Below are 10,883 nucleotides of genomic sequence, written 5' to 3' on the forward strand. Positions count from 1 at the left end.
TGGCTATCCGCCAGATCACAGATCGTCGGTTTGTAAGGAAAATAAAGCAGTTTGTGAGTGAGACATCACTCTTCATATAGTCTCTCTGAACTTCTCTCAATCAAATCAGTTGAGAAAACACGTGATTTCATGTATTTTGTTTTAGTGGCTCTGGTTAGCTGACTAACTACAGTAAAACAAAAGGTTTGGGAGAAAAATATCCTAAATCTTTAAGATTGAAATTTGATGACTTTTCCGAAAATGACACAAAATAAACAAAAAAAATTTTCTTACATTTTATACTGTTGTTCAGTACAAGTTTTTGTACATTAAGGCTGTTCCGGATAAAATTTAACCCACATCTGTGCTCCAGTGGGTCATATCTGGGAAAATAGTTGTTTCAGGAATTCAGAAACTGTACATCTCCGATCTTTGTGTACTTTTTGTGGGGTAGCTTAATCTAGCATATAAACTGAATAAAAATATCATGGTATTGTGTAATTCAACTGTATGTCTTTCAGAAATCTTTAGCAATTTGAAGTTTTATTTATGTGTGCTCAATTATGGGACTTTGCAGGATTACTGACCTTTTTTTAATTTAAATTTTAACTACCAAGTAAACTGAAAAATTTTGATTATCTGATATATGAAGCTAAAATATCTCAGCTGTCATTACAAATGTTCAAATTTTGGACCATGAAATTTTTATGCAAATTAAAGATGGCTGAGCAGAAGGCTTGGTTGATTTGAGAGCAATGGCCCTTTTAGTATTTTTATGATACAGAAGTAAGGACAGTGCTTAACAGTTGTAATAGTTATACATAGTTAATGGTTTGTAATGCCCATAAAATGCACTTCCACTGCTCTGTGAGTCATTAATTCAGCATTAATGTGTCTGGATATGTTTTTAATGGTCAAATGGTATTCTATGCATAACAACAGGAGCTCTTTTCCCTAGTTATTCCTTTTTCAGTTTTGCTTTCTTTCTGCTTGCTAATTTTGCAAAATTAATGAAGATATATTTTTAAAAAGAGCAAAATATCGACTGTGTTTCATTGTAACACCAAAAAAATTCAAAAGTTTAAAAATAAAACTTTATTACTTTATTTCAAACAAACATTATTTTCCCTGTGCATCCTGGCACATACCAGTAGTTATGATAGTATTTATAGAGTATTCATTAGTGATGGAATATACTTCTCCTGGAGATTAAGACTTGCCAGTGTACACCACGATGTTTGGTGCCAGGCTGTAGTGATTAGCACAAGCGCACTCTCTTCATGATGAGCTCATAGAATAAAGGCACTTCAACTTTCATGATCATGTGCTTACTTTGCTATCAGATGCATCTCAACATGAACCAAACAAGACATTCAGTTTATAGGCTCAACAAATACTCTGTATATGTGTATATGTATTTGGAGCCATGCAATAAGAAGCTTAAATGCTAATATAAAGCGTCTGACATGTGCAGCATCAAAAGTCTCCCTCAGTATATCTGCATAAAGCAAAGCACTTACAGGTGGTGACTTTCCAAAGACATAAAATATGACTGTGACAGGTCATAAAAACACCTGAGAAGGTCCAGATATGGCCATTTGCCTCACATTTTAACTGCTGAAGTTTATGTAAAGCTCAAAGTAGCAAAAATAAAAACAAGAAGTATCATCAAAATAAACATTAATTCCTTAAATCGCCACATTTTTAAATGTAAAACCACAAGATGGGTTTGGTTTTTAATAATTAAGGATCGGAGCCATTAAACCCAGGCGTGTCGGTCAGAAAACTCGTGCTGAGATGATGTGGTTTAAAAAAAAAAAAAAAAAAAAAAAGTCATACGAAGGAAAGTCTTCTGATTGGCAACAATGTTGGATCGTCTGTGATCAAACCGGCAGCCACCATTGGCATAATAGCTGTGAAGATCCTGTCAAGACAGGAAAAGAGAGAAAACACATCATATGTAAAGACTATGTGAAATCAGTATTATTGAGTCATGTATTATTAGGCCATGTTATCCTACACAGGAGCAGAGTACTGATATTTCAAATAACAGGAGTAAGAAAACCATAACAAACAAACTCATCGCTCACAAGCGTCTTATTCCTGATTCACGTTGATCAGCCACAGGTAAGCTCGGAGGAGGAGACGGAGAGGAGACAATGGAGCCGGTGTTCTCCTCAGTGTTCAGCTCATCACTGAAGGATAAGGAGGAGGTCAATGTCAGCTTTTGCATCCGCGCCGAGTCAAATTTTATGCCTGTGAAGGAAGTCGTACCTTTTATAGTATGCCAGCTCCTCCTGCAGCAGGAACACCTGAGCTTTGAGTTCATTCTTCTCCTGCAGGACGTCCCGCAGCTCCTGCAGGGTGAAGCGAGGCTTGTCCGAGTCCTCCTCTGGCTCTTCATCCGTCGATCCATTCTGCATTCAAAACAAATATTCATTCTTTCTACTGCACAGCTTAAAAACAAATACTATAAAATGAAAGAGGTTGGTTATGCTGTTGAAGTCAAACTGGTTTTCTCCAGCAATGTACAACAGAAAAAGGAGCAAACAAAGTTTCAACCATGAGTCGCCGTTCTTGTGCATTTAACAAAAAAAGGTCATGTCTGACAGATGTTCATCGCCTTAAGGAAACACTACATGACAAAGTTTGTCTGAATCTGCCTACGCTGACCTGTCTAATGTCTCTGGCATTGTGATATGAGCATTAACAATAACATCAGTCCAGTGAGTGTCATGGTGTTATGGCAGATTAGCTAAACGGTGAAACAATCTTCTCCCAGCTGTGCATCACTTCAGGCATATTTAAACATCCAGTGCTTGATCATTTTCAGCACCAATGAGGCGTAGCTAGTAATAAAGTGTGGACAAACTATTTTTACCTTGCTCCGCCCTTAAAACTGTGGCAATACCAGTATCCTGGCATGGCTACGCACACCTCATTATACCACTGTAGCATCAACAAACTACAGATCCATCAATTTCTGCTGCTTATCTGGGGTCGGGTTGTGAAGACATCTGCCTATGCAGGGAAGTCCAGACCTCCCTCTTCCCAGTCATCTCCTCCAGCTCATACCAAGGTATTTCCAAACCAGTTGAGGGAAGTAATCTCTCCAGCCTGTCCTGGGTCTACCTCGAGGCCTCCTCCCATTAGGACATGCCTGGAACACCTCGCCCACAATTGATCCCAGTTGGATCCTGAACCACCTCAGCTGGCTTCCTTTGAGAAAGGCCAGCCACCCTTCTGAGGAAACTCATTTCCACTGCTTATATCCACCATCTGATTCTTTTGATCACTACCCAAAGCTGTGTGACCACAGGTGAGGGTGGGGACGTAGATCAAATCGACAGCTTTGAGATCTTTTCACCCAAACACACTCGAAGCACCAATCTGTCTGACGATCTCCCCTCTCCCCTCACTCATGAACAAAACCCCGAGATACTTTAACTCCACCACTAGCGGCAGCATCTCATCCCTGACCCACTGCTCTCACTCTCGCTGCCTCACACTCAGCTTCGAACCACTTCAGTGTGAGCTGGAGGCCAGCACGTATAGAGGGAACAGATCATGGTTTCATGGTTCACTGGAGTCCCAAAAATCTGGTCTCCTAGTTTCACCCTTTGACTTAACCCTGGTCCTTCATGTCCCACCTGCAGTGGCTCTGTGTCCCAGCAATGGGCCCACCCCACAGTTTGAGAACCACTGACCTGAAGTTAAATTAGATTAAACCAGATACATCTGTGAGTAGTGAGATTAAAGATGGTACCAGCTGACTGCTGTGCCTCACTATGACAAGGTGATAACAACTATTTAGTGTAAACAGCCTTATGGCAGCTCTGCTATAACAACACAGCAGCACTGGCTAAATAGTAAAGTGTACGTGGACATTACCAGCAACAATGTTGTTGAGTTCTCCTCTTCATCTCCGTCTTCCTTGTTATCCTCTCTGTTTGCTGACTTTCGGAGAAAGGAAAGACTCTTGTCGCACTCGAAACAGTTTTCCAGAAAGTCTGGATCTGCCCCACACTCCACCCACACTGAATTTGGTTTGAAGGAGCTAGAAAGGTGAGCTGCTGCTGCTGCAGACTAGATTTGTGACACATAAAAGCCACTTAGGCAAAAAACAAAACAAAAAACCCACCCACAAATAGTTTAAACATCTGCTAAATATCAGGTATTTTTTCTTACAGTCATCAGTGGGGATGCAGGTGAAGAAATCTCAGAATTTGACAGAGGCAACTCTTCTGTCTGAGCGACTTCTATCTCTCGCTCCAGCTCCCGCAGCTCCTTTTTCAGCCTGGTGACCTCCAGCCGCAGAGCCCCCGCTTCCTGGTGTTGTGCCTGGGCTGCAGCTTCCAGCTCAGCCCTCTGCTGAATCAGGGTCTTGCCCTGGGCCTCCATCAGTCCTATCCTGTGAAGAAGCTCCTGGTTCATCCTTATCAGCCGATGCTGCTGCAGCTGGAGCTGAAGTTCAGAGAATTTGCTCCATGAATTCTAGTAAAACAAAGTTGTTGTTTTTTGTTTTATAGTACATATATTCTTAGATGCAGGTATTGTGAATCCTCACCGCCTCGATATCCTCATTTTTTAGCGTCAGCTCATGATCTTTAGCCCGGATGTCGTCTCTCTGTTTATCCACCAAGTCTTGAAGTTTCTTCATCACTTGTTTTTCTTTCTCTGACATTCCTGCTGTAATCCAAATTAATAAATTAATGCTCACAGAAGGGTTACATAAGCATTCAAATAAGCACAGTAAAATAGGTTTTTAAAAAATCAAAACAGAGTGAAATTCTGCACTCGGGCAGATTTTGCACTAAAAACTTTTACCAGCATGAAACCGAACAGAACTACAATCACATTTAAAGAGTTACGAATCCACAGGAATATTTTTCAGTACGGATGCACTGTGTACTGTAAATCCTCCAGTTAAACACCAGGGTCACAGTCATTTGTTTTAAACAGCAAACGCCTAAAACTATTAAATGACACAATTTCCATGGTGTACACCTTCTTAATTTGGTGTATTAATACACAAAATAAAAGAGTGCAAAAGATTTATAAAAATATTTAACTTTTCAATTTAAAGTAAAATATGATAGGTTATTTTCCCAAAACATAGAAACTTTCACAAATGGCTTTGAGATTCAAGAAAATAAAGTACCATAGATGTATATGTTTGAGACAGATAAGGTGTCAGTGGCCAGAGGAGTCACGTCATGTAATATCCTGTTGTTTGTGTGCTTATAACCAGTGCATGTGCTGCAGCCCTGACAGTAAGTATAAAAGCACTTCCACACAGAGCAATATTTTAGTCGGATTCAAAAATAGACTTCTTCACAAGCTCCCGGCTTTCTCTCTGCACAGCCTAATGCCCAGGGTGGCAGTGTGTAACATACAGCAGACTGTTATGAGTATGAAACACATTTCAGATTTTCAGCCAAGACTGATCTTTAAGAGTCAGAGCAGAATTATTACAGTCTTGCATTTTTTTTTGTAATAACATTTGAGTTTTTATTTTCAGTTCGGTTTAGTTTCAACCAGTTTGCACAGTGGATTTTCTCGTGTTGGATGTTAGTTTTTTGTACATTTCTTCCACTTATCCAAAACAGGGTCACAAGGGGGGTTTCGGGGCTGGAGCCTATCCTAGCTACCATAGGGCGAAAGGCGGGATACACCCTGGACACGTTGCCAGCCTGTCGCAGGACTAAGACATAGAGACAGACAACCATTCGCACTCACATTCACACCTATGGACAATGTGGAATCATTATTTAACATAAGCCCACTAACTGCATGTCTATGGATTGTGGGAGGAAACCAGAGTACCCAGAAAGAACCAACAAAGACACAGGGAGGAAAAGGTCAGATGCTGGATTCGAACCCAGGATCTTCTTTTTGTAAGGAACAATGCTAACCACTCACAGATTTTTGTTGTAATAGACCTCACTGCACTGAATCATACTTGTTATTAATCTCTGTCTCTCTTCCGCAGCATGTCTTTTATCCTGTCTTCCTTGTCTCACCCCGACTGGTTGCGGCAGATGGCCGCCCCTCCCTGGAGCTGGTTCTGCCGGAGGTTTCTTCCTGTTAAAAGGGAGGTTTCCATTCCCACTGTCGCCAAAGTGTTTGCTGACAGGGGTCATATGATTGTTGGGCTTTTCTCTGTATGCATTATTGTAGGGTTTACCTTACAATATCAAGCGCCTTGAATCAACTGTTGTTGTGATTTGGCGCTGTATTAATAAAATTGAATTGAATTGATCATATTGACATGACAGCATCACACAGTTGCTGCAAATTTGTCAGCTGCACATCAATGATGTGACTCTCCAATTCCACCACATCCAAAGGTGCTCTGTTTGACTGAGATGGGGTGACTGTAGAGGTCCTTTGAGTACAGTGATCTCACTGTCACCTTCAAGAAACCTGGTTGAGATGATCTGAGTTTTAAGATCTGTCCATAAAGAGATGGATACGGTCAGCAAGAGCACTCGGGTAGACTGTGGGGTTTAAGGAAGCAGGAAACGTTTTTCTAATCTTCTGTTGTCCAGTTTTGAGGAGCCTGTGAAGCAGTTTTCTAATCTTAGCTGACAGGAGTGGCACCCAGTGTGGTCTTCTGCTTCAGGTTCCTCATGTTGTGCATTCAGAGATGGTCTTCTGCACAACTTTGTTGTAACTCGTGGTTATTTGAGTTACTGCTGCCTTTCTCACAGCCTGAAGCAGTGTGTTTTTTGCTTCCGACCTCTGTTATCAACAAAACATTTTCACCCCCCGCTCACTGTATATTTTCTCTGTTTGAACAATTCTCTGTAAACCTTAGAAATGGTTGCCTGAAGAAAAAAAATCACAGCAGATCAGCAGTTTGTGAAATACTGACACAATCCATCTAGCAGCGACAACCATGCCATGTTCAGAGTCACTTAAATCACTTTTCTTCTCTATTTTGATGCTTGATTTGAACTATAGCAGGCCATCTTGACCATGACTACGAGCATACATCCCTTGAGTTGTCCACTAAGATGTAACACACCAACTGTTTTCTTATTCAAGGTTTGTGTATTAAACCCTGGCCGAGAGCTTTTTGGTAATCAACTCACCTTCATGTTTCTGCAGATCTTCCTCTGTGACCGGTGTCTCTTTAAGTGAGAGGCTCACCAGCAGCCTCTTGTTCTCCGCCTGAAGCTGAGTGATTTGAGAAAGCAGGTCCTGGACTTCTCCTCTCCACACATCCTCCAGCAACTCCAACTCCTGAGCACAAAAATGAGGACACTTCAAATGGAGTACTGGACCCATTAATACTTTAAATGGAAAAAAGGAAGCTAGGGGCATGTTAGATTTTTTTCTTTTATCAAAAGAGATCATCCCTTACTTTATGAGGATGGATCAAACCTATCACACTCTGTGCTCCACACAAGCAGTGAATCAAAATAAAGTCTAATTTGCATCTAAATGTAGAAATAAGAAAAAGCTTTTTAGTCCTGATTCACCGTAAATATCCTGAGACTGAATAGAAATGACCAAGAACTGATAACTAATCACAAGAAAACTCAGCTTTTGTGCATCCAGTGCTTGAAGCTGAGAAGAAATAGTGTGAAAATTAGAGTGTGTGCTTGTGTTAGCTCTGAGAGGCACTGGCCACCTGTCCATGCTGTTTCACGCCACTTGTTCAAAGAGGGGATAGACTCTAGCGGTCACATGACCATAAAACAAGGTTACAGGGTCAGATGTGTGTGTACTATTTTTCCATGTTTTAGATCGAGCAGTTTTAACATTACATGAAGATAACATCTTCATTGTGATTTTCTGGTAGAGAGCAGAATTCATGGATCCATTAATTAAGGCAAGTCGTCCTGAAGCATCAAAGCAGCCCCAGACCGTCACACTACCACCACCATTTCTGATTAAAATGCTGTGTAAGTTTAACATAGGATGCAATGGGACGCAAACCTTTCAAAAGGTTCAGCTTTTGTCTCGTCAATCCACAGAATTTTATATATATATTTATTTATTTTTTGGAAATGTGAGTCAAGACTTTGTTTTCTTTATGCACAGGAGTGGTTTTCGCCTTAGAGCTCTCCCATGGATGCCATTTTTGCCCAGTCTCTTTCTTACTGGAATCATGAACTCTGATCTTAACTGAGGTAAGTGAGACCTGGAGTTCTGTAGATGTTGTTCTGAGTTCTTTTGTGATCTCCTGGATGAGTCGTTGACGCACTTTTGGAGTCATTTTGGCAGGCTGGTCACTTCTGCAAAGGTTCAGCACTGTTCCAAGTCTTCTCTATTTTCTGTATAATGTCTCTCATTGTGTTTTACTGGAGTCCAAAGCCTTAGAAATGGATTTGTAGCCCTTTACAGAATGATAGACGTCAGTAACTTTCTTTCTCAGCTGTTTCGTTGAATCGTGGCATGACGTGTTGCTTCTTCACTTTGTCAGACAGACTGTGATTTCCTGATTCAACAGGTCTAACAGTAATCAGTCCTGGGTGTGGCTGGAAACAGAACTCAGCTTTAACTATCAGTAACCACAAAAAATGTGGTTAATGATAGTTAATTACGGGGTTGTGGAGAGAGAGTTTTTACTTTAACACACAGGGCCAGGTAAGTTTGGAAAACTTTTTTCCCCTTAAAAAAATGAATTCATCATTTTAAAAACTCAGGTTTTACACACACACACACACACACACACACACACACACACACACACACACACACACACACACACACACACACACACACACTCTGATGGTTGCATCGTGGGACTCCATTTCAGCAGTGCTTCCAGATTTGCTTTTTGATCATTGGAGAGTTGCTTAAAAAAATGATTATGTATTTCAGTACTGGTTACACCTGCATCAGGAAATGATAGAAGTGCGAGAACAAAAACAAAACCTCTTTGGCCTGCAGCAACACTGAAGGCAACAAAATTAATTTTCTTGTCACTGAAAATGTAAGTAATTTTCTCAACCCTATAAAAAACAATTGCGTCTCTGCCACCGCTTCTTTCATGAAAACAAATTATTATCTCAGATGGGCTGATTTCTTGTAAATCTGAGAGTTATTTGTGTAAACTGTGCAGCTAATGGCTCTAATCCACAGCTAAAATAAATGAAATATTGTGCTGGATAAGGCCAGCCGCACATCTGGTTTATTGCTCCCAAAATCTGTACTTAAAATACTCAAGCATACACATGTGTCTTAAAGGTCCGGTCTTGTTATTATACATGATAGGAGGTTGTTTGATTCATTAGACAGTGTGCTATAAAGCAGTTATGTAATGGATGTGAAATGGTCATCCTACTGCAGCAATCTAATACAAACAGTGCTCAAAGCAACTCATTAAATGCCACTACCTGAATATAGTTGTTATAGTTTTATTTTTTCATTAGTTTCCAGAGATGATTTTCTTGTATCAGTTTAGTTAGTATTGTTTGAAAATATTTAGCTTTAGTTTAGTTTTTATTAGTTTCAGTATTTGTTTTGGTCTTTTTAAATTTTATTGTGTGCAGAGCATGTGCCAGAGACTATATTTAGGAAAAATCAGAACATGTAAGTGTTTAAAAGCAGCTGACTCACAGTCCAGACACTTAAATCAAAGCCTCATCCGGCAAGCTGTAATAATATTTAATCTCTATGCTTATTTTAGTTTCGTTTTCCAAGTTCACAAAATCGTTCCAGTTAGTTTTCCCCTTTTTTGTATTTCTAGTTTTTATTTTAGAAGTTACAATATTTTTCCACATCTAGTTTTAGTTAACTACAATAACCTATGACTGAAGGAAAATACACAAATGATAGCTTCAATAGGCATCCACAAACATTTTTAGCTGTATTTTCTCCACTTTATTCTGTTTTTCCACACTAAAAGCTGAATTATAAAATGTGCTGATATCGTTTTTGCTCACCTGACACAAGGCCTCATAAACAGGTACACACACAGGTGGAAGTAGAAACAGGTGTCTGCAGGTAGGTTGACACTGACCTTCTGGTGCTTCCTCTCCTGCTCGTGTCTGTCGCTCCGCTCCTGCCGCAGTCTGTCAAGCTCCCTCCGCAGGTCCTCGGCCTCCTGCCCAGTGGCTCCGCGGCTCACCAGCGCCTCCAGTAGCTCCAGGACCCGAACCACTCGGGGCACCAATGCGACGAGAGCGTCGCAGCCAAACTTGTCTATCATCCGCTCAAACTCCTGCCCTAGCACCGCCGCTATCTCATACACATCCACAACCGTGAGCACCGCCGCGGGTTTGTCCAGCACCGACACAGCCCGGTTCTCCATGCCTGAGCTCAGTTTTATCTACACCGCAGGACTTTTACATATTTTCATGTCCTCTCAGTCTCCGAGAGGACTAATTTGCAGATAGACGAGTTTACCTAAGCAAACAGGAACCTGAGCGAGAACGCAGTTTGTTGACAGTTAAAACTTTCTGCTGCCCCTCGGATGCCGCGTTCATATACCCGCGAAAAGTCGTAAATGTCCTCATCCGCGGTAAAACGTGACATTTTTGCATGTTATCAGATGTAAAACAGAGACATGACGAAATACGAGGGAAAACGTGTAAATACCCCCTTTCATTTTTTTTAAAGGACCGGTGATTATTGGAAGTAAAATAATTTTGGCGATACTTGGAGTCGTGTATGATGAAACAGCAGTTCGTTGGGTGTTTAAACAAATATCAGTGCTTTTTTTTTTTTTTTAGCTCACGCTAAGTAAGAAAACTGAGAGAAACGCATACTCCTCTGTTCCAGCAGTTCAACGTGTGATTTCAAGACGCTGGTCATATTAAAAATTGTCTGTGAAGGCAGCAATCCTCGTTGTCTCCAGGCCGAACTGCGCATGTCAAAATATCAGTAATTCGTTACCTTTTATGCTCCTAATGTAGGCTCTAAAATATCCCGGCCGTACGTGGCGCCTT

General features: G+C 40.8%; 1 protein-coding gene across 4 annotated transcripts; it reads right to left on the reverse strand.

Annotated features, from left to right (window-relative positions):
- Nucleotides 1-1,794: 1,794 nt before the first annotated feature.
- Nucleotides 1,795-10,398, reverse strand: LOC146657483 (RILP-like protein 1). 4 transcript variants are annotated; one of them, XM_085425601.1, is made up of 8 exons: nucleotides 9,956-10,398; nucleotides 7,077-7,227; nucleotides 4,547-4,665; nucleotides 4,168-4,443; nucleotides 3,871-4,065; nucleotides 2,254-2,396; nucleotides 2,070-2,174; nucleotides 1,795-1,903 (listed from the first exon to the last, which is right to left on the reverse strand). In XM_085425601.1, the coding sequence occupies exons 1-8, from the start codon at nucleotides 10,244-10,246 to the stop codon at nucleotides 1,813-1,815; spliced, it is 1,371 nt and encodes a 456-aa protein (XP_085281727.1). In that variant the 5' UTR covers nucleotides 10,247-10,398; the 3' UTR covers nucleotides 1,795-1,812. The 4 variants fall into 4 exon arrangements, with proteins under 4 accessions (XP_085281727.1, XP_085281724.1, XP_085281725.1 ...); XM_085425598.1 differs by having other exon boundaries at nucleotides 4,168-4,473; XM_085425599.1 differs by having other exon boundaries at nucleotides 4,547-4,668.
- Nucleotides 10,399-10,883: the final 485 nt, after the last annotated feature.

This window comes from Rhamphochromis longiceps, linkage group LG12 (genome assembly GCF_057381845.1).
Source record: "Rhamphochromis longiceps isolate RC_006_pf linkage group LG12, R_longiceps_female_GT1.1, whole genome shotgun sequence".
NCBI classification, from domain to species: domain Eukaryota; kingdom Metazoa; phylum Chordata; class Actinopteri; order Cichliformes; family Cichlidae; genus Rhamphochromis; species Rhamphochromis longiceps.